The following is a 21,872-nucleotide window of genomic DNA, read 5'->3' as shown; positions in this document are numbered from 1 at the left end:
TTCTGTGAATCTGACTTTCCAATAAAAATATATTTGAGAAGTTCCCAGAAAGAAAAAGATGTTTTCTGCATTGGCTTGCTCCCCAAATGCCCACCATAGCCAGGGCTGGACCAGCGCGGAACAAAGAGCCAGGAGCTTCTTCCAGGTCCCCTGGGTAGCTGCAGGAACCCGAGCCAGACTCTGCCAGACCCCACTGCTTTCCCAGGCCATTAGCAGGAAGCTAGCAAGGAAGTGGGGCAGCCGGGATTCGAACTACCCGTGCGCCACGCCAGCACCGGAAGTAGCAGAAATATCCCCATTGGAAACAGAACAGAGAACTCACACACTCCACCAGGGAGTGCCAGCACCTCAAAGACCCCGTGTCCCGGTGCCAAGCACCTGCCCTACACAGCTTTTCTGCCCTCGGAAGTTTGGGGGGAAACGCGAGAAGTGTTCCACCCGGAGGGTGTGTTAGAGACCCTGAAAACGCTCCTAGGGCGTCTGAATGGGGTGGGGGAAGGCTTCCGTCCTTGTTGGGCTCCTGAAAACGGAAGCAGGAGCACCTGCCCGCTGAGGGGGGGGTGGAACTGGGAGCGTGGGAATCCCGCGACCCCCTCGGCCAGCCCCCAGGCTGCTGGGGGCACAGGATTAGGCAGTCGTCGGGGGCCCCAGCTCATTCCCTGCTGTGTGATTTGGGAATTAACGGGACGCCCTGGGCGGAAAGGCTCAGCCAGCCTGATGGGATTAACTGCTCCGCCCAATCCCCAACTCCTGTACCCCCAGGGGACAAAATCAGCCCCTTTCACTTCACTTCCCCCAGGAAAGGGCTGCCTGGGGGCACATCCTGCCACTGTGGCTTGAACGCAGCTAGCAGGAGAACTCTGGGGGTGCCGGGAAACACAGGGAGCCTGGGTCGGGAGCCCGTGCTTATCTGGGGGGGGGGGGACACACTCCGTAGGCTCCGTGTGGGGGTGCAGAAGTGCACCTGCCAAGGAGAGTTTGTCATCACCTTGCGGTTAAGATGTCCCGCCACCTGACCAGTGGGGACTAACTCAAGCTGACTTTTCCACACCCCCATCTGAGGACTTCCCCCACAGCCACCATCCCAACTGTCCCCCCTGTACCCCAGTTTTACGAGCTGTCCAGCAGCTGGACAGCGGAGGCGCACGTCCCAGGGTGACCAGCAGCCCAGCCCAGTCCCTAATTACGCTGGGGTGGGGCTGCCAGGACACCTGTTGTCGGTCTGGGAACACCAAGTCCCAGCTGGGTACTGCCAAGTGAGGAGCATACGGAGGAAGGGTGGGTCACAGGGGGTTCACGGACGCCCCAAGGCGCGCCTTCCTGTGGGCCTCCACCCTCCCCGCACCAACTTGCACAGGGAAAACACGCTTTTTTATAGGTGTGTCTTCAAAGAAAGGGACATTGTCTGGAATCCGGAGCCAGACGCAGGGACGCAGGGACGAGGGGTTATGTCCCCAAGTCGGTGTGATTGTGGCAATGCAGGGGCGGGGGGAGGAGAGGGGATGCTTGCCTCCCACATCCAGGGATCGGAGAGACCGGGGCTGGATCCAGGCAGGGGACACCGTTGGCCCACGGTTGATGAGTCAAATTTGAACGCTGCACTCCAGCTGCCGTGTCAGAATGAGCGGCCATCGGGTGAAGTTGGGGTCCACCCTCTGCACGTCCCCTAGAGATTTGGGAAACCTGTACCACTGTGTGGAGGGAAGGTGTCGCTTCCTCCATCCAGTGTGTGGGGTCCTGGGTGCGTCTGTGCCACCCCCCCCCCAGCAAGGTCTGTGACCTTGACGCGGTTTGACCTTTGAAAGGGAATTCAGGTCCCAATGCGAGGACTTTCCCCTTGCTTCATCGCACGTGGCAGTTTGGAGCCGCACACCTGGAGCAGGGCGGGGAGAGAGGGAATGGGTGCTGCTAAGGTGGCGTGGCTTGAGGCAAGATTCCCTTTTTCTGCACAGTCGTTGCTGCAGGCTGTGTTGAGGGAAGCCCAGTCGGTGGCCGGTTCGGCTCCCCTTGAACTAACCTGGTCCGGCTGAGCTCTGCGGAGGAGCCTCGGCGATGGCCGGGCAAGTGGCTGCACTTGGGGACAGTCCCTGCCGCACACCCCTTCTCTCCTTCCTTTCCCCCTTCCCCAGGTGTAGGTCCCAGAGCCCTTGAACCTGTGTGTAGGGAGGTGGTTGGGGGGGGGGGGGATCCAGGGAGGAGCCGGGAAAGAGACAGGGCGGAGACAGACCGGCCAGATTTCAAACAACAGTTGAGGATCCAAGGGAGGGGCTGCCCACGCCCACTCCCCAGCCCCCACCCGCCCCAAGCCTGACTTCGCCAAGCCCCACCCAAGGCCTGCCCATTCCGTCCATGTCCATTCTGTCCCCGTGAGTGAGAGTGTCTCTGCACCTGCTACCTTCCTCTCAGGTGAGAAGACTAGATGGGGGGGATGGGGGGTGCCCTGGAGCTGGGAGTGGTGGGGCAGTGATCCAGGGAGGGGGAGGCGGTGGAGGAGGGGTGTCTTGCCTGGGGCTGGGGACAGGAATGCAAGAAGGACATCTCCTCCTCGGGCGGGGAGAGAAGGAGGAAGATTTAGGGAGAACTCAGAGAAAAGGTCTGAGAAGAAGTTGCCAGGAAGATTGCAGAAAGGCGGTTTTTTAGCAGAAGCAGGTACATTCGCTTGGGAGATGAGTACCGAGACAGCTAGGGGCTGGAGCGGGGTGGGGGATGTTCAGAGTCTGGGGAGGCTGAGGGAGGTTTTAAAGGAATGTTGGAGGTATGGAAGCAGACAGGAGCTTCCCTCTTGTGAGCACCTGCGGAGTGTGTCATAGGTGGCTGCCGCGGCAGGGCCTGCGGGAAGCTGCAGGCTGTCACTGGGGGAAGGGGTCCTTTGCAGTTGAGCCTTCTGGGACAAGGAAGGGCCACGGGCTATGGGGCAAAGCCTGAAGGTCTAGTAGAAAAATCCCAGAGAAGGGACAGCCCCTGGAGCTGAGGCAGGGAGAGAGATGGGAGAAGTGGGCGTGTGTGTGGGTGGTTGGGGAGTCTGGGAGCCCAGAAGGTGGGCAGGGCTTGGGTATAGGGTGGGCCAGGGCTTGGGTATAGAGTGGGCCAGGGCTTGGGTATAGGGTGAGCCAGGGCACTGGGGAACGGTGGGTGGTGGGCTTTGTCCCACCTGCACTACTGTACGCCCAAGCGCAGCACCCTCCTAGGTCCACCCCTGCATCGCTCAGCTCCCCGAGCCGCCTCAAATCCCCCCACCCACACCTGCTCTGCCCCCATACCCAGCCCCTAATCCCAGTCTTGAGCTTCTCTTATCCCGCTCCCCACCAACGCCCCCCTTCTTTAACCCTACTCCTCCCTTCCACCCCCCTCCCATCTCCACCAAGACCCTAGGGTTCAGGTCCACACCTGCCCCCCACCGACCCCCCGCCAGTCCCCAGCAGCCAGCAGCGATGACCGTGACCTACACGGCTCGGGTAGCCAACGCCCGCTTCGGAGGCTTCTCCAAGCTGCTGCTGCTGTGGCGTGGTAGCATCTACAAGCTGCTGTGGCGAGAGCTGCTCTGTTTCCTGGGGCTGTACATGGCGCTGAGCGCTGCCTACCGGTGAGGCTGGGAGTGGAGGCAGGTGGGCACTGCGTGTGAGGGTGTGGTGTGTGTGTGTGGGGGGGTGCCCCCTGACCACCAGCTCTCCCCGCGCAGCTTTCTGTTCACCGAACAACAGAAACGTTACTTCGAGAAGCTAGTCATTTACTGCGACCAGTACGCCAGCCTCATCCCCGTATCCTTCGTGCTCGGTGGGTGCACTGCCAGGCCCCTTGAATGCCAGCCCCCTGCCCCCTTCTCCGAAGCCTCCATCCACTTGTTCACTCCCCCAAAATGACCACCACAACAGCTAGAGCTGGGCGGGTGGAAATGGGCAGCGGGGTGCTCCATCCGGGTCTCCCACATGGGTGGTGGGATGCAGGGCCCAAGCACTTGGACTGCCCTGGCTCATCAGCAGGGAGCTGGATGAAAAGTAGAGCAGCCAGGATTCAAAGTGGCTCCCGTATGGGATGCCAGGTGGTTACCGTCACCTGCTAAGCTTCTGGGTGGATTTTGCGAGAACCTGCCCAGGGGTCCCTGATGTGCCACGCCCCTCCCTCACTTACAGTCCCCACCCTCACAGCCAGATTATTCCCTGTACCCCTGAGCTGGTAATAGAGAACCTCGCCATCACCTCCACCTGCTAGGATCCTGCTACCCATCTCACGTGGCCAGAGTGACCCAATTTCCTCAAGCCCCAGGGACAGACACCACACTGACGGCAGTCATCCTGTCCCTGAGGCAGACCCTAGATGTCCCCCCCTCCCCCCGACTCCATCCCCAGGTTTCTATGTGACGCTGGTGGTGCACCGCTGGTGGAACCAGTACCTGTGTATGCCTCTGCCAGATGCGCTCATGTGCGTGGTGGCCGGCACGGTGCACGGGCGCGACGATCGCGGCCGCCTCTACCGCCGCACGCTCATGCGCTACGCGGGGCTCTCGGCTGTGCTCATCCTGCGCTCCGTCAGCACCGCTGTCTTCAAGCGCTTCCCCACCATGGACCACGTGGTGGAAGCAGGTGAGGGGCGCAGCGCCCTGCCTCACCCCACCCCCGAAGCCCACCCTACTCCCCCGATCTCGGGAAGGGTCGGGCTAACCCGCTCCTACCCTCACGCACCCTTGCCCACTCCAAGGCTTCATGACGCGCAACGAACGTAAGAAATTCGAGAATCTGAACTCGTCCTACAACAAGTACTGGGTCCCTTGCGTCTGGTTTTCCAACCTGGCGGCGCAGGCGCGGCGGGAGGGCCGTATCCGGGACAACAGCGCGCTGAAGCTGCTGCTGGAGGTGGGGTCCTCTCTCTCTCTCTCTCCCTTGCCTGGCCTCCCCCAGGCCCACATCTGTCCCCCAGCACTGGAGGGGAAGGGGAGACAGCCCACCCCAGGTGTACCCATCACCAAACACTCCCTGGAACCTCCTGGTCCTCCCAGACGCGAACTCCCACCAGGTGGTCGTGCCCTGGATGCCAGGTTCAAAGCTCTAACCACACACACACACACACACACACACACACGCACGCAGGAGCTGCTGGTGGAGTGTCCTCATTTCTACCTGTCTCCCTCTCCCATCCTCCCAGGAACTGAACGTGTTCCGGGGCAAGTGTGGGATGCTCTTCCACTACGACTGGATTAGCGTACCCCTGGTCTACACTCAGGTAACTTGGTCAGACCACTGGGTCTCTGGGGGAAGCTGCACAAAGACTCCTGCCCCGTCACAGGAACTGCTCCTGGTTCCTCTAGGACCGCCCCCACCCCGCCCCACCCCGGTGCCCATCTCTCCTTGAAGGTGGGTGAGCTCTCACCTCCCGGTGGGTCTCCTCCCTCCTCCGGCCGCAGGTGGTGACCATCGCGGTATACAGCTACTTCCTGGCTTGCCTCATCGGGCGGCAGTTCCTAGACCCCACGCAGGGCTACAAGGACCACAACCTGGACCTGTGCGTTCCCATTTTCACTTTACTGCAGTTCTTCTTTTACGCGGGCTGGCTCAAGGTGCGCGCATGGGATGGGGGGAGTGGTGGAAGGGACGGTGGATAAGGACAAGAAAATTGGTGCAGGGTGGAGGGAGGCTCTGGGGTCCCACCTCCCTCTTCCTCTCCCCCGCATCCCTAGGTGGCCGAGCAGCTCATCAATCCCTTTGGGGAGGACGATGACGATTTCGAGACCAACTTCCTGATCGATCGCAACTTCCAGGTGAGTGTGACCCCTGCGTACCCCCCACCGCACCCCACCCCGCCGGCTCTGGCTTGCTGTGGCTCTCCTACCCGGGAAGGGCATGCACCCCCCCTCCCCCCGGCCCGGCCCCAGCATGTCAACATCCGCAGGTGTCCATGTTGGCGGTGGACGAGATGTACGATGACCTAGCGGTGTTGGAGAAGGACCTGTATTGGGATGCGGCCGAGGCGCGCGCGCCCTACACGGCGGCCACCGCCTTCCTCCAGCACGTGCCTTCCTTCCAGGGCTCCACCTTCGACATCACGTGAGCCCCCGCGGCGGGAAGGGGATGGGATGGGATGGGGGGGCCAGATGTACCTGGGCAGGTGGGCAGGTGGACCGGCCTTAAGGTCCCTGAAGGGTCTGGAGATGGAGCGGCCAGGTGCAAAATCTGAGAGCTGCAGCCAGGCTTTCTGGAGTGAGGGTCTCCGAGGACAGCTTGGGGAGTGGCGGGGAATTGGGGGGACAATAGGATCCCGGGGAGATCTCCCTGCTGACTGTCCCCCTCTCCCCCACGGGGGGCTGTGCGCTCCCCGCAGGCTGGCCAAAGAGGACATGCAGATCCAGCGGCTGGACGGCGCGGATGGACCGCTGGGAGAGGCGCACGGAGATTTGCTGCAGCGGCTCCTGCCCGCGGGCGCGGGTGCAGGCTTGGCCGGGGGCGGCCTGCTCGGGAGACGCCTGTCCCTGCTGCGCCGTAAGAACAGCTGCGTCTCCGAGGCGTCCACCACGGCCAGCTGCACGTGCGCCGGCGGCGGAGGCCCCGAAGGCTCGTGCCCCGAGTGCAGCCACCACGGGGACCCACTGCTGCTCGAGTCCGGCCCGCGCGAGGCGGAACCTGAACCTGCCGCGCCTGCAGAGTCCCTTGCTCCTTCTATTCCCGGATCCGGTGTGGAACCTTTCACCTCCGTGGCCATTCCCGGGTCCCGGGGACCTGCGCCACCCTGGCTGCCCAGCCCTATTGGAGAAGAAGAGGAGACTCTACCGTGAGAACCTGGGGGAGAAGGGGACAGACACGGTCTCCCACGGGAACTCAATAAGCGCGTGGGTGATGGACTCGCGCGTGGTGAGCTAGCGGATGCGCTAAGCCTTCCTGGACGTGCATACCTCCCGCACGAGCCACTCCGGGGCGCCCTGTCCCCACAGGCCTCCTCACCTCTGCGTGTTTGCACCTGCCATGTTCCTCACCCACCCCTGGCACCCCACGCCTCGAGCTGCCGCTTCAATTCTGTACCCTGTCTCACATCCAATGCGTGTGCCCTCTCTGAGGCTGATACGGCTGCTCACTTCCATGCTGCTTCAAAAGCCACCACTATGGGAAGAGGAGGGGGGAGGCAGTGCTGCGTCACAGCGGGTGAAGCTGCCGTCTGCAACGCCAGCGTCCTTATGGGTACCGGTTTGAATCCCGGTCACTCCACTTCTGATCCAGCTCCCTGCTCATGGTACCTGGAAGAGCTGCACGGCCTGGCCCAAGTCCTGGGACCCCCTGGGACGAAGCGCCCGACTTCAGCCGAGCCCAGCTCTCGTGTGGGGAGTGAGCCAGTGGGCTGTGCAATCTCTAATTCCCTCTCTCTACACTACCTTTCAAAGAAATTGAATAAATCTTTTTAAAAACAAGCATAGTGCGTGAAGATGTTGCTGACATCCAGTTTCCACATATCTGAGGGTCTGCCTGAGTCCAGGAGGCTCCGTGTCTCATATGTAAGACACAGAAATAGGCAGGAGCCTCAAAAAGTTCATGGATGGACATTATGCATCACAAAAAAAAAAAAAAAAGCTTGGATTCCAACTTCTTTGCACCAAAATGAACTTACCTTCATTTAAAAATATGTTTATTTTTTGGGCCCGGAGGCGTGGCTTAGCAGCTAAAGTCCTCGCCTTGAATGAGTCAGGATCCCATATGGGCGCTGGTTCTAATCGTGGCTGCTCCACTTCCCATCCAGCTCCCTGCTTGTGGCCTGGGAAAGCAGTGGAGGACGGCCCAAAGCCTTGGGATCCTGCACCCGCGTGGGAGACCTAGAGGAAGTTCCTGGCTCCTGGCTTTGGATCGGTGCAGCACCGGCTGCTGCGCTCACTTGGGGAGTGAACCATCGGACAGAAGATCTTCCTCTCTGCCTCTCCTCCTCTCTGTATATCTGACTTTGTAATGAAAATAAATAAATCTTTAAATATACAGAGAGGAGGAGAAACAGAGAGGAAGATCTTCCGTCCGATGATTCACTCCCCAAGTGACCACAATGGTTAGAGCTGAGCTGATCTGAAGGCAGGAGCCAGGAGCCTCTTCCAGGTCTCCCTCACAGGTGCAGGGTCCCCAAGGCTTTGGGCCGTCCTCCACTGCTTTCCCAGGCCACAAGCAGGGAGCTGGATGGGAAGTGGAGCAGCCGGGATTAGAACCGGCGCCCATAGGGGATCCTGACTCATTCAAGGTGAGGACTTTTGTTGTTCGGCCATGGCGCCAGGCCCAATGATCTTTTCCTTATGTTTAATTGAAGAGAACTTGATTATCATGTGTTGCGGTGAAGTTCGCTTTTTGGTTAACCCTGTTGGGACTTCTGTGCCACTCCTGGATGTTGTTTCCCAATTCTTTCTCTAGATTAGGGTAATTTTCCTGTATTATTTCATCGAATACACCTTTAATCCCAGCTTCTCTTTCTGCACCTTCTGGGACTCCCATAACTCTTCTATTTGACCTTTTAATAGTGTCTTTCAGTTCTTAAATACTTTTTTGTTAGCTTAACCCGGCTCTGCTTCCAGCTTTTTGTTTGTTTCCCCCTGGGGACAGGAAATATCTTCTAATTTTAAGATTCTTTCTTCTGCTTCCTTCATTCCATTTTGGAGACTCTCCGCTGTGCTTTTAATTTGCTCCACTGTATTCTTCATTTCTGCTAGATCAGCTTTCAATTGATTCATTTCCTGTGTGACATTTTCCTCAAATTCAACTCCTGCTTTCTGTGCTTCTCATTGTTGATAAGAAGCTTTATAACGAGTGTTTTGAATTCTGTATCCCCCATTTTCTTAATGTATTCTTGAGTTAACTCCGAGGTTTACAAAAGACTTTTGCTACTTTGCAGGGGAGTTTTTGGTAATATTCCTTGGTGCCTTTGTCTCTTCTTTTGCTCTTGGTCATTGTACTTCTGGTTAGCAGAGTCTTCTCCTTGGGGCAGGTTTCTAAGCTCTGACACCCACAGGTCTACAGTTCGATTTTACTCATTGCTGTTGGTACATGGCTCTTTGTTTGCAGTCACTTGTACCACTCTTTCCAGTGAGTTCCAGGTCTGGGTTCTTATGTTAGATTTCCGCCATGGTCTCTGTAACCCCAGCTCTTGGCTCACCACTCTCCACCTCCTGTGATGCTGTGCTGAGGCTGCACCGTTGTCTGTACAACCTTTCTCCCACTTCCGGTTGGAGCAGGTCCCAGGATTAGGGAAACACCACGTGTCCTAGATAGCCAGGTTGTTATAGAAAAGCTGATCTTGCCAGAACCTGTTGGCTGTTAGGTCTGAGGGCCACACGGACCTATTTCGACCTGTATGATGCTACAGTCAGTATTATTTTCCCTGTGGGACCAGTGCAATGCACTGAGCTCTGTGAGTTCACGCCCAGCTGAGCGCACGCGTGGCTCACTGTTGTCCCTGCAGTCTTAAAGTCTTTCCACGCTGTACAGAATGGTGCCCGATGTGCCACTGCTAGAGTTCTTGATCTGCTGGCCGTCAGGTCTGAGGGCTACCCGGACCTATCCTGGGTGGAACCTGTAGGATGCCACGTTACTGTAGTTCACTGAGCCAGAGATGAGTTCACTCCCAGCTCAGAGCATGCGCAGGTTCTGTTCCATGCCCTTTGCCTCCTTAAACAAAATGGTGTCCGCTATGGCTCTAGCAGGCAGACTGGGCTGCGAAATCCACCCTGTTCTTGCACCACCTGTCTGGGTTCACCTCCTGAGCTCCCATTGAACACCCCTGCCCACCCAGCTGCTGGTGGAGTTCAGATCGCCCGCTAGCTGAATGCCACTGGGGTATCGGTCATCGCAACATCACACCGTTGTGCCCGCTGCTTTCCCGTGTCTGTCAGTCTCCAGGTACCCCTCTGCTGTTGGTCTGTCCTCTCCTATTTCCTGGAATGTGCCCTCTCTGCTTCACACGGGCTGATGTTTCTCCGTTTAAACGTGTCCTTACCCTATTCTGCCATCTTGATTCTCCTAAGGGTTATAGTTCTTATACACTCAGGAAGACAATAGTTCAGACACAACCCAGATCGTGTCTGGGAGCAGCGAGTTCAAGGAGGCTAACAAGACAATGTGGCCAAAGCATCATTGAAACAGGGAATACGTAAGGCGTGCTGTCTGTCCTTGGTTAACTGACTGGACAGAGCACAGATGTTCGCAAGCCTGAGGGCAAGCGTGCACTGTGGGGGCGAGGCCCTCTGCCTCCTTTTTCCTGGAACCTCCTGTCAACAGGATCCCACAGGCTTCCGCTGTCACAGCTATCCTGTTGGATGGATTCCGACACCAAGTGGGTTGCCGGTTCTTATCCCGGCTGTTCCACTTCCCATCCAGCTCCTGCTTGTGGCCTGGGAAAGCAATAGAGAATGGCCCTGCAACTGTGTGGGAGACCCCAGGTGTGGGGAGAGCGGGGCGCCCGAGCGGCCCCCATGAATAGGAAGGGTTGTCGCAAGATGGCGGCTGGCCCAGGGCCAGGAGGCGGGGTTGGTCTCGCCAGCAGGTAAACAGGAAGTCGTGGGGATAGGCTGATACCCTCGCTGCGATGATGTCATTGCTACCGGCCTATCAGGTAGCGCCAAGTGGACCCTCGGGGAGAAGTGATTGGTGGAGAACAGGGAGAAAAGCAGCGGAGAAGGGTTATCAAGGCAGTCGCTTTTTGCAATAAGGGGTCCAGTTGCAGATCCTGTTTCCCAGACCCTCAAGAGTGTGCCTCGTAGGTAGTGTCGCTGCTGGTCTGCGACACCCAGCGAAGCTCCTTGCTTCACATTAGCTCAGCTCTAGCCACTGCAGCCATTTGGATAGTGAACCAGCAGATGGGAGATCTTTGTCTCTTCTCTAAGCTTGATTTTCCCAATAAAAATAAATGTATATATTTTTAAATGAGGTGGGGGCTGAAACAGTACTCTAGTGGTTAAAGTCTTTGCCTTGAGTGCACCAGGATCCCATATGGATACCAGTTCGTGTCCTGGCTGCTCCACTTCCCATCCAGCTCCCTATCTGTGGTCTGGGAAAGCAGTGGAGGACGGCCCAAAGCCTTGGGGACCCTGCACCTGTGAGGGAGACCTGGAAGAGGCTCCTGGCTCCTGGCTTCAGAGCAGCTCAACTTGGGTTGTTGTGGCCGCTTGGGGAGTAAACAGTGGATGGAAGATCCTTCTCTCTGTCTCTCCTGTGTAAATCTGACTTTCCAATTAAAATAAATAAATCTTAATAAAAACAAACAAACATAAGCACCATGACACACACAAACAGGACTCTGGGCGCGCACTGGGCGTTACCAGCCGCTTACACAGGCATTATCAGGGCTTTGCGCAGCCTGCCCGCAGCTCCACTTCTCTGCTTAAAAAGTCTTTATTAATCTCAAATATAAAAATCACACGCTCCCCAGCGGCACGTAAGCTCCAGAGAGAGAAAAAAAAGTTCAGGACGTGATCAGATCACTGCCACCTGCCCAGCCCCGGCACCCCAATCTCGGGAGTGCCAAGGTCAAGAGTCACAGATGAACTGGCCCAGGCCAGAGGCTGCCCAGCACATGCTGGGGTGGGAGCCAGGCCCCGGGGCCAAGGGCCTTCTGTCAATGTTTGTCGGCGCTGGCTGCCGGGCGAAGGCTCAGAGACCCCAGGCGTCCCAGGGGTCCGCGGCGAGCGTTGGTGGCCAGGCGCTGCTGGGCCAGGAAGGACTGGGCGTGGGCAGGGGCTCGCTCCTCCCCGGCTCGCTGCTGCAGGGCCATACCCTGTAGATGGAGGGAGAGAGGGAAGGAAGGAGGGAGGGAGATGGAGGGAGAGATGGAGGGAAGGGATGGCAAGGGTCAGAGGTCAGCCGAGCTCCCCTCCTCCCTCTTACAGTGACCTCACGACTCACCATGTTGTACCAGGCGTTGATCAGCAGCTTCTCCTCCTGTTCCCGCTGGCTCCGGCTTTTCTCATAGTCCATCTGGCAAGGAGGTGATACTCAGAGGCCCCGGTGCGGCGGGGGAAGCCAGCAGCCCACATCGGAGCTCCGGTTCCAATCCTGGCAGCTCCACTTCCCACCCAGCACCCCGCTCGTGGGCCTGGGAAAGCAACCGAGGACGGCTCAGGTGCCTGGGCTCCTGCACCCGCGTGGGAGGCCTGGATGGAGTGCCTGGATCCTGGCTTCAGCTTGTCCCTCGCTAACCCCGCCACACACACACCCTGGCTGCTGAAGGCATTTGGGAAAGACCACTGCCTCTCTCTCTCTCGAAAACTCTGCCTTTCAGAGAAAAACTTTTTTTTTTTTTTTTTTTTGTAAAGCTGCTTTCACTATGACAATGAACTTATAGGACCAAAGCCGGACTGGTCTGATCGGAAGCCGGGAGCTTCTTGTGGGTCTCTCAATGTTGAGTGTGGGAACCCAAGCACTTAAACCATCACCTGTTGCCTCCCAGGCGCACGGGCGGGGAGCTGGATCGAGACTGGAGCAGCCAGGACTTGAACCCATGCCCATGAGTTGCCGCTACTGCCTCAGTTCAACACCCTATACCATGATGCCAACCACCACCCCGCCCCCCCAAAAAATCTTAAAAAACAAACAAAAAAGCAGGGGCCTGAATATCAGGAGAGAACAGGGAAGAAGGGGCAATGCGCGGCAGTCAGGGACCCCCCACCTCCAGGTGCCGGATGCGGACCTCCTGGTCCCGCAGCTGCGACCTCAGGGTGTGCAGTTCTGGGGGTGCCCCGGCAGGCGCTACTCGTGGCTTAGTTTCCTGGCTCTGCATGACCTGCGGGGTGGGGATGGTGGGGATGAGGTGGTGGTGGTGGTGGTAGGGGGTTCAATTCAGGTAATCTTGGCCTTGGAAGCCCTGGGCCACATGTTGCAGGCAGGCGTGCATAGGGCGGCTGGGAGCGGGGTGAGGAATCCGCGTGGCCTCTGGGTGGGTGGGGGGGTCCTCACCGCACGCGCCTTGTCCACGTAGCGGCGGTAGCGCTCCTCCATGGCCCGCAAGTCCGCGTCCTTCTTCTGCAGGCTCTGCTGGAGCTCCTCGAGGCGCCGGGCGGCTGCGGGGGAGATGCGGGGGACGCGGATGCATGCCATGCCATCCCACCCACCCACCCACCCACAGGGTTCCGCCCTCCCACCACTGTCCCCAGCTCGCTCACTGCTGCTGTCCGCTGCGGAGGGCGGCTCCAGCTCTTCCATGTACTCCCGCTTCTGCTGCAGTTCCAGGTCCGCCTCGTGCAGCTTTTGCCTGTGGGTGGAGGGGGGGTGGGCACGGTGGGGCCACCACCTTGGAGGTCGGCTGTGTGCCCCCCGGCCCCAGCAGCCACCACCCTGCATGCCGCCCCTAGCCCTAGCCAGCAAAGTCAACGTCTGTGGCAAAAGCAAACGCGGGGACGAAGTTGGTGGTGGTGCATGGAGTTAAGACAATGCCTGCAACACCGGCATCCCACACAGATGCTGGTTCGAGTCCCGGCTGCTTCACTTCCCATCCAGCTCCCCCTGCCAATGAACCCGGGAAAGCATCAGAGGCTGGCCCAAGTGCATGGATCCTTGCACCCACGTGGGAGACCCAGGAGAAGCTCCTGGCTCCCAGCTCCCTGCCATGGGCTCTGGGGATGCAGCAGCAAGCCATTGCCGCCCTCTGGGGAGTGAACCAGCAGATGGAAGATCTTCCCGTCTCTCTGCCCCTCTCTAACACTCAAACACAAAGTGTTGACAATACTCCCCCAAGTTGAGACTATTTGTGCCTTGGATATGTGAATTTTTTTTTTCTCTTGTTGCGAACCAGCATCCCTACAGGATGTAGGCACTTGCTGATGGAGGGTTTCCAATTGAGCCGTCCTGGCCCGGCGGCGATGTGTAAGAACCTCTGAGTTTGTCTACTAAACTTCCAGGACAATAGCCAAGGCTGGGCTTACTAATGGAGCTGGCCCTCCAGCACCCGCCTGGGAGACCCTGAAGAAGCTCCTGGCTCCTGGCTTCGGATCAGCTCAGCTTTGGCCTTTGCAGCCATTTGAGGAGTGAATCGGGGAAACGGAACATCTTCCCATCTCGCTCTTCCCCACCCCCCGCCCACCCACCCGGAACTCTGCCTTTCAAAGAAACACATCTTTAAAAGACATCTTTGTGAATTTAAAAGTGCTGGGGTGTGTCCAGACGCGAACCCATCTCCATCTTCTCAGCCTACCGGACCCCTGCCGGAACGGCTCTGTGCCTGGGCTGACCCCCTCGCCTGCCTTCAGCAACTCCTCCGGAGCCCCCCACCACTCTCCCACACCTGTGCTGGGGCTGCGCTCCCCTCCCCGCTGCCCTGTGACTTACAGGTGTTCCTCCAGCTTCCTCTTCAGCAGGGACTGAAGGATGAAAATTTAGAAGGTGAGTTGTGGGGGGGGAAGCCCCCAAGATCTGAAACCCCACCTCCCTATGACATGGGTTGGGTGTCACCCTATCTGGCTTTACTTACAATGGTCTGCCCCCAGGCAGCGGGCAGCGGGCAGCGGGGTGGGGGGGTGGGGAGGACAGAGAAAGTAGTGTTACTGAAGGAGGGGTGGCGAGGGAGGGGCGCAGGGCGAGGGGAGACACTCACTTCCTCGGCTTTGCTGCCCTGCTCCTGCAGGCTCCTCTGCAGCTCCTCCACCTGGGCCCGCAGCTCGGCCACCTGCTGCTGGCTCAGCCTGCCAGGGCCCAGGACGCTCAGGAGGCTGGGATGGCGCCTAGCCCCTCCACGCCCACCACCTGCACCCCCTCCTCGCCCACCACCTGCACCACCTCCTTGCCCACCACCTGCACCCCTCCACGCCCACCACCTGCACCCCGCCACGCCCACCACCTGCACCCCCTCCTCCCCACCACCTGCACCCCCTCCTCGCCCACCACCTGCACCCCTCCACGCCCACCACCTTGCACCCCTCCACGCCCACCACCTTGCACCCCTCCACGCCCACCACCTTGCACCCTGCCACGCCCACAACCTTGCACCCCGCCACGCTCACCTCTGCTGCGCCTCCAGCCCATGGCGTGCACGGTTGGCCTCCTCCAAGTGGCGCTGCAGCTCCTCCTGCCGCTCGCGGTCGGCCGCCTCCTGCTGGCACAGTCTCTTGTTCTCCAGCTGGAGCCGCAGGAGCGTCTCCCTGCCGCCCGACGACGTGGGGAGGAGTGAGCAGGACTGGGGGTGCTGGGAAGGGACGGGGCAGCGCAGCCAGGGGCGCCCCAGCAGCCAGGGACTGACCAGCCAGACCCCGGGGGGACTGGACAGAGGAAGAGCCAGCCAGGGCTCAGACTCCGGAGCGGGGCCAAGGGTAAGGTTGGACTCTAGGGCCTGAGATGCAAGTGTGTGAGGGGTGGGGTGTAGGCTTTTTAAGCAGGTGGGTCGGATCTAATTTGTCTATTCAGGATGGATCCTGCAGGGTCCCGAGTTAGGATAGCAGCCCAGCCAGAACTGGGGAGGTGAGCGTAGGGGGCAGGCTTGGGTGGGGCCACTTGGCCAGTCTCTCTCTCTCTCTCTCTCACACACACACACACACACAAGCACGCATGCCCGTCCCCCACCTTCAGCACACCTGAGCTCGGCGGGCAGGATCTCCGCTGCTAAATTCTCCATTGCTGGAGATGTAGAGTTCAAGGAGGAGTCTGAGGAATGCAAAGGAAGGCTTCGGGTAGGGGCCCCTTTCCAGGGGTCACCTCTGCGGGTGGCTCTCCCCGCTACCCCACCCCCACGCACCCACCCACGCCGCCCCCTTCCAAGGGGCGTGCAGCTCACCGGCCTGCGTCAAGCCCCGTGGCTGCAGCTGAGCGCAGCGCAGCTCCTCGTTGGCCTCTCGCAAGGAGTCCCGTTCGGCCAGCAGCCGCTGCAGGGACAAGGACAGAAGAGCTAGCCCCCTCTAGGCTGGGGAGAGGAGGGGGACCCCCTAGGATGCGGTTGCAGCGGGAAGGGGACCTCCGTCTCACCTCCTTCTCCTTCGTCACCGACTCCAACTTTTCCTCCAGGTTTCGGTACTCAAAGACCCACTTCTCCGCCTTCATGGCCTCCTCCTGTCGTTGGCCTTGAACTTCCTGCAACTGAACCCCAAGAGGAGATGACAGGAGGCGGGGCTGGGGTGGAAGGTGCCGCAGGAGGAAAGAGGGGGTGCTTACGAGGCCAGACAAGGCAGTGGTCTACGCAAACCTGGGAGGGGCTGCGGGCGCACACAAAGCGCGCCCAGTTCCCCCTCCTCCCCAAATCCCCGATTCAGGACACCTCCCCAGGACCCGCCCTCTGCACCTGCCGCCTCTGAGCCTCCAGTTGGGCGCGCAGGGAGCCTGCCCGGCGCAGCTCCTCCTCCAGCTGCCGCGTGCGCTCCGCGTGGCCCGCGTTGAGCTCCTCCAGCTGCCGCACCTGCCGCCGCAGCTCCCGCAGCTCCCCGAGACGGCGCCGGCAGCTGTTCAGGGTGGCCTCCAGCTGCCCAGCTCTCTCGGAGGTCTGCCTGGGGGAGGGACCAGGCAGAGGACAAGTGGGAAAGGAATTAGCTCAATGCCTGGTGTTGCGGGGAGGGTTCAGATCCTGGGACGGAAGGACGCCTTCCTGGGGACACAGAGAGCCTTGTGGGGGAAAGGGGGACTCTTGTGTTTGCTGGAGGGGAGGGGCGGTACACAAAGAACAAATGGGGAGTGTGACACACGGGGGTGTCTAGAGGGAACCCCAGGACACGATGGGTACAGAAGAGGGCAATGAGGGGACATAGCGAGTATGTTGGGGTTCTGGGGAGCATTGAGGGGGTTCCTTGGGAATCTGTGGATGACACAGGGGCTTCCAGGGCGCCTGTCGCTCACCTAAGCTCATCTATCTCATCCTTCAGGGCCTGGGCCTCCTGGGCCAGGCTGGTCAGCGCCTGGTTCCGCTGCTGCAGCTCGGCCACTTCCCGCTCCAACGTGGCGCAGCGCAGGCGTTCGTCTTCCCGGCCGCTCTCCAGCCTGGAATGGGGTGCGTGCAGGCAGGGCCTGTTCTGGCCACCCCACGGGGACATCTCCCCCGCCAGTCCACACCCCCCGTGAGCTGGCACCTGAAGTTCTCCTCTTGCAGCTGTTCCAGCTGTGACTGCAACAGTAGCAATTTTTTATTGGTGATGCTTGGTGCACCCTGGGGGCTCTCCGTCGCCTCCGCCGCAGGCCGGCCCGCACGCTCCCGCAGCGCAGCGTTCTCCTGTGCTAGGTTTTGCTTCTCCTCTGACAGCAGCATGAGCTGCGGGAGGTGGGGGGAGACTCAGAAGATGTACTGCGCAGGTGCCCGAGACCCCTGGGAGCACCTGTGGATGCGGCCCCAACTCGTCCCACCCCTGGGCCGGCCCTACCTGCCGTTCCAGGTCCAGACAATGCTGCCGCAGGTCGTCCCCCTCCTCGGCTTCCTCACTCAGAAAGTAATACCTACGGGACTGAGGGGGACAGGCCACGGGACTGAGGGGGCACAGGCCACGGGACTGAGGGGGGACAGGCCACGGGACTGAGGGGGGACAGGCCACGGGACTGAGGGGGGCAGGCCACGGGACTGAGGGGGGACAGGCCACGGGACTGAGGGGGACAGGCCACGGGACTGAGGGGGGCAGGCCACGGGACTGAGGGGGGACAGGCCACGGGACTGAGGGGGACAGGCCACGGGACTGAGGGGGGGTCAGGCCACGGGACTGAGGGGGGGTCAGGCCACGGGACTGAGGGGGGGTCAGGCCACGGGACTGAGGGGGGGTCAGGCCACGGGACTGAGGGGCTATCACATATTGGGATGGCCAGGATCCCTACAGCCTGGGAGAGACGGGTGGCGTGGGCACCCTGGGACCCTCTAGGATAGGGAGCGAGGGTCATCTGCATACCCAACCCAGTTCTGGCATTTAGTGGGCAATTTTGCATCCCTCACCTGGGTATCAAAGTTGCCATAGGTGTCTGAGGACAGGGAGTCTGGGGGGGTATCCTTTGTCATGAGCTGCGGGGGGCCGAGAGGACGGGCTGTTGAAGGAGCTGCATCTGGGGGGGGGGTGGCTGAACCCACTACGCTCCAGTGCCAGCATCTCAGAGGGGCACAGGTTCTTGTCCCAGCGGCTCCACTTGTGCTCCGGCTCCCTGCTAGGGCGGCTGGCCTCTACAGCCACAGGGCGACCTGGAAGCTCCCGGCTGCCGGCTTCAGCCTGGGTCACTGTAGTCAGTTAGGGAATGAACTAGCACATACAAGATCTCTCTCTGTAAACTCCGGATTTCAAACAAATAGATCTTTTTCAAAATTGAAGATTTGTTTTTTTTTTCTTGAAAGGCACAGTTATACAGAAGAGAGACAATGGCTGTAGCTGATACAATCTGAAGCCAGGAGCCAGGAGCTCCATCCAGGTCCCCACGTGCGTGCAGGGGCCCAACCACTTGGGCTATCCTTAGCTGCCTTCCCAGGTGTGTCAGCAGAGAACTAGTGTTCTGCTGAGGACTGCAAGCTGAACCTGCCATGCCACAGCACTCGCCAACCCAGGGCCGCTCTGTGAGATAACCGGAGGGGCTGGCCCATGACCTCCGGCTCCTCCAGCAGGAGCAGTCGGACAGGCCTGCCGGAGTGTGGCTGGCAGCTGGCAGACACATGAGACAGAGCTGGCAGGCCAGCTGACTTCCAGGCAGTGCCCAGATACCTCTGCCCTGGAAGCAGCAGTCAACAGCCGGCTCCCCGTCCCCGCCCCCGATGCCACCCCCATCGCCATGCCGGGCGCCTGCCCTCCCCAGCCCTTACACACCTCCTGGATTGCTTCCATCACCACGTGCTGCACGGACTCCTCCAAGGTCATGATCCTCTGGATATGCTCTGGGGGGAAGGGCGGAGACTGAGAGCCAGGGGGTGGAGACTAGAGCCAGGGGGTGGAGACTAGAGCCAGGGGGTGGAGACTGAGAGCCAGGGGGTGGAGACTGAGACCTAGGGGGTGGAGACTGAGAGCCAGGGGGTGGAGACTGAGACCTAGGGGGTGGAGACTGAGAGCCAGGGGGTGGAGACTGAGACCTAGGGGGTGGAGACTGAGAGCCCGGGGGTGGAGACTGAGACCTAGGGGGTGGAGACTGAGAGCCAGGGGTGGAGACTGAGACCTAGGGGGTGGAGACTGAGAGCCAGGGGGCGGAGACTGAGAGCCAGGGGGCGGAGACTGAGAGCCAGGGGGTGGAGACTGAGCCAGGGGGTGGAGACTGAGAGCCAGGGGGTGGAGACTGGAAGATGTAGGGACTGAAATGGGGGGGGGTAGGGTGAGAATGAGACACAGGGCAACTAGGAGAAGTCTCGGGGCTCCCTCAAACCACCCGGATGCCAGTGCTCCCACCATACCCTGCTTTCTCTCACAGCTGATGGCACAGCCCAGCACCAGCTGCAGCAATTTGCCAAGCTCCGCCGGATCCGAGAACTCCCCGATGAGGTTTACATCCGGCAGGTGCAGCTCCGACACAGGATGCCCCAAAACCTGAGAGGGTCAGGCAGGGCGGGAGGAGGGAGTGCCTGGGGCTCCTGGACCCGCCACCTTCTACCCAGCCCAGCCCAGTGCAGTCCAGTGCAACCCAGCCCAGCCCAGCGCAGCCCAGCCCAGCCCAGCCCAGTGCAGCCCAGCCCAGCCCACCCGCCAGAAGCCCCTTAGCGCTAACTCACAGCCTGGGAGTAATCCACCACGCTCTGCAGGATGGTTTTGAGATTGCGGACCTAGGGGGACGGGCAAGCGGCTGTGTAGGAGGGACCCCCGGGGGCAGGACAGATCCCAGCCACAGACACACACACACACACACACACACACACCACAGATTGCCGGGCCCGTCACGTCATCCCCAACACCTCCTTGCCCTTCCTCTAGCTCTCTGGACCTCGGTACCCACAGCGCAGCCTACACTCAGCAGCTCTGCCCCGCTGGATAAAGGGCTTCCCCGTCACACCCGGGAATCAGGGCCACTCAAGAGCCCACCCACCTCGCTCTCCCTCTCTCACGGCCCTGGTCACTGCCCACCCACCTCTGCTGCTGTGGCATTGCAGGTAACCCTGTGTGCACCGGTTCAAGTCCCGGCAGCTCCACTTCCCATCTAGCTCTCTGCCTGTGGCCTGGGAAAGCAGTGGAGGACGGCCCAAAGCCTTGGGACTCTGCATCTGTGTGGGAGACCCGGAAGAGGCTCCTGGCTCCTGGCTTTGGATGGGCTCAGCTCCAGCCGTTGAGGCCAAATGGAGTGAGCCAGAGGATGGAAGATCTTTCTGTCTCTCCCTGTCTTTGTAACTCTGTCTTTCAAGGAAATGAATAAATCTTAGGGGGAAAATATATATAATTTTTACAGATCAACTTATTATTTTTAAATTTATTCATTTTTATTGGAAAGGCAGATTTACAGAGGGAGGGAGAGACAAAGAGAAGGTCTTCCACCCACTGGTTCACTCCGCCAGTGACCACAACAGCCAGAGCTAAGCTGAGCTGAAGCCAGGAGCCAGGAGCCTCCTCCGCACCTCCCATGTTGCGTGCAAAGTCCCAAGGCTTTGGGCCGTCCTCCACTGCTTTCCCAGGCCACAGGCAGGGAGCTGGATGGGAAGTGGAGCAGCCGGGACACAAACTGGCACCCACGTGGGATCCCGGTCCTTGTAACGGGAGCATTTTAGCCACCGAGTCATTGTTTGATTTGTATACGAAGCATTTCCCCCAGACCATTAGAATAAGGGCTACCCAGAGTGGGTGCTAAACTGCTGCGTAAGAAATACTCCTTCCGCGTGTGTGTCCCTGGGTACGTGTCCAGCGGTCATCACCTTCAGCCTCCAGTTGGGATCTGGGTCCTCCGTGATGCCCTGGAGCCATGACTCGTTGAACCAGGAGGGGTCTCTGGGGACGAGGTGGGAGGATGAGCTGGCTGGGTGACCCCTGGGGGGTGGGGAGAGGGGAGTCCTCCTCCTTCCTTCCCTCCCACCCCTCCAGCTCACATCTGATTCAGCACGTGGGCGATGGCCAGGCCACTGCTCAGGTCCAGGGCGCTGGCACAGGGGCATGGAAGTTGGAAAGTCTGTAACTGCCGAGGGGTGGGGAGGGAAAACGGAAAAGGTAAAAGTCAGGCTCCCCGGGGGAGAGGGGGGACATGTGGGGGGGACCCTCGCCCTTAGCCCAGTTTGGCAGGAAGGGTGGACGGATGCACGAGGACCTGTTGCTGGACCGGCCAGTGGCTTCCATGCACCTCCGTCCTGCCCCTCTACTAAAGTCCAGGATGCATCACCGGGGAGTGAGTCACCTGAGCCTCCCGGGCACCACGTGACTCGGCCAGCTCACCTGTGCCCACGGCCAGGGAGGGCGGGCCCTCACCTGTTCCACGCACACCTGCCACGTGATGGGGTGTGTGTGTGTGTGGGGGGGTGGTCTGAGCAGAGTCCAACGTCCGCAGGGGCCCAGGTGGAGGCCGAGGACCCCCCTCCCCGTCCACCTCCTTCCTCCACCTTCCAGCTCCCTCCATCCCACCAAGGCCGGGAGGCCCTGACCCTGAGTGGACAAACCGGAGCTGCGGGGGGAGGGGAGGGGGTGCACACCTGTTCCCAGCCCCGCCTCCCCCCCCCACACACGACCTACCCAGGTGAGCAGAGGCCCGCACAGCTCGGCCTTGTCCACGCTCATGGCTCCTCATCGGATCCCACGCGGGACAACGAGCCCCCCGCGCGCAGCAGCCGCGCGTCCGCCTCTGCCAACCACCGAGCCGCCCGCAACCCCGACCTCCCGCTCGGCCTAGAGCGCCGCCCCCCTCGGCGCAGGCCCCGCCCTCCGCCGGAGCACGTGAGCGACGCCGGCCCCGCCATCTTGGATCCGGGCAGCCGGGCAGCGCGCTGGTCACTAGGGGTCAGTGTGAGCCAGCCGAACCAGCGGGGGGAGGCGGGGACACGCCAAGACGCAGGTCCAGGCTGATGGACAGCGACGTGTGCCCTGCAGCCTGGATCTTGGG

General features: G+C 60.3%; 2 protein-coding genes across 7 annotated transcripts; one reads left to right on the top strand and one right to left on the bottom strand.

The window, feature by feature from the left end:
• Positions 1-3,431: 3,431 nt before the first annotated feature.
• BEST2 (bestrophin 2) lies at positions 3,432-6,763 on the top strand. Its single transcript, XM_040990166.1, has 9 exons — positions 3,432-3,583; positions 3,680-3,774; positions 4,347-4,580; positions 4,696-4,850; positions 5,140-5,217; positions 5,399-5,551; positions 5,672-5,752; positions 5,884-6,038; positions 6,313-6,763. Exons 1-9 carry the CDS (start codon positions 3,432-3,434, stop codon positions 6,761-6,763), a joined length of 1,554 nt encoding a protein of 517 aa, XP_040846100.1.
• Positions 6,764-11,330: 4,567 nt separating this feature from the next.
• On the bottom strand, positions 11,331-21,596 carry HOOK2 (hook microtubule tethering protein 2). 6 transcript variants are annotated; one of them, XM_040990282.1, is made up of 23 exons: positions 21,506-21,596; positions 20,872-20,957; positions 20,701-20,773; positions 19,573-19,623; positions 19,258-19,390; positions 18,683-18,750; positions 17,830-17,895; positions 17,273-17,353; positions 16,985-17,163; positions 16,755-16,895; positions 16,393-16,408; positions 16,207-16,320; positions 15,894-16,004; positions 15,706-15,793; positions 15,506-15,575; positions 14,939-15,076; positions 14,533-14,620; positions 14,268-14,299; positions 13,106-13,194; positions 12,900-13,003; positions 12,613-12,726; positions 11,850-11,921; positions 11,331-11,721 (listed from the first exon to the last, which is right to left on the bottom strand). In XM_040990282.1, the coding sequence occupies exons 1-23, from the start codon at positions 21,548-21,550 to the stop codon at positions 11,563-11,565; spliced, it is 2,118 nt and encodes a 705-aa protein (XP_040846216.1). In that variant the 5' UTR covers positions 21,551-21,596; the 3' UTR covers positions 11,331-11,562. The 6 variants fall into 6 exon arrangements, with proteins under 6 accessions (XP_040846216.1, XP_040846211.1, XP_040846212.1 ...); XM_040990277.1 differs by having other exon boundaries at positions 14,512-14,620; positions 16,207-16,408; XM_040990278.1 differs by having other exon boundaries at positions 14,527-14,620; positions 16,207-16,408.
• Positions 21,597-21,872: the final 276 nt, after the last annotated feature.

Source organism: Ochotona curzoniae, unplaced genomic scaffold (genome assembly GCF_017591425.1).
Source record: "Ochotona curzoniae isolate NIBS_2020 unplaced genomic scaffold, NIBS_Ocur_1.0 contig_605, whole genome shotgun sequence".
NCBI lineage: Eukaryota > Metazoa > Chordata > Mammalia > Lagomorpha > Ochotonidae > Ochotona > Ochotona curzoniae.
This window is presented reverse-complemented; position numbering and strand designations above follow the sequence as displayed.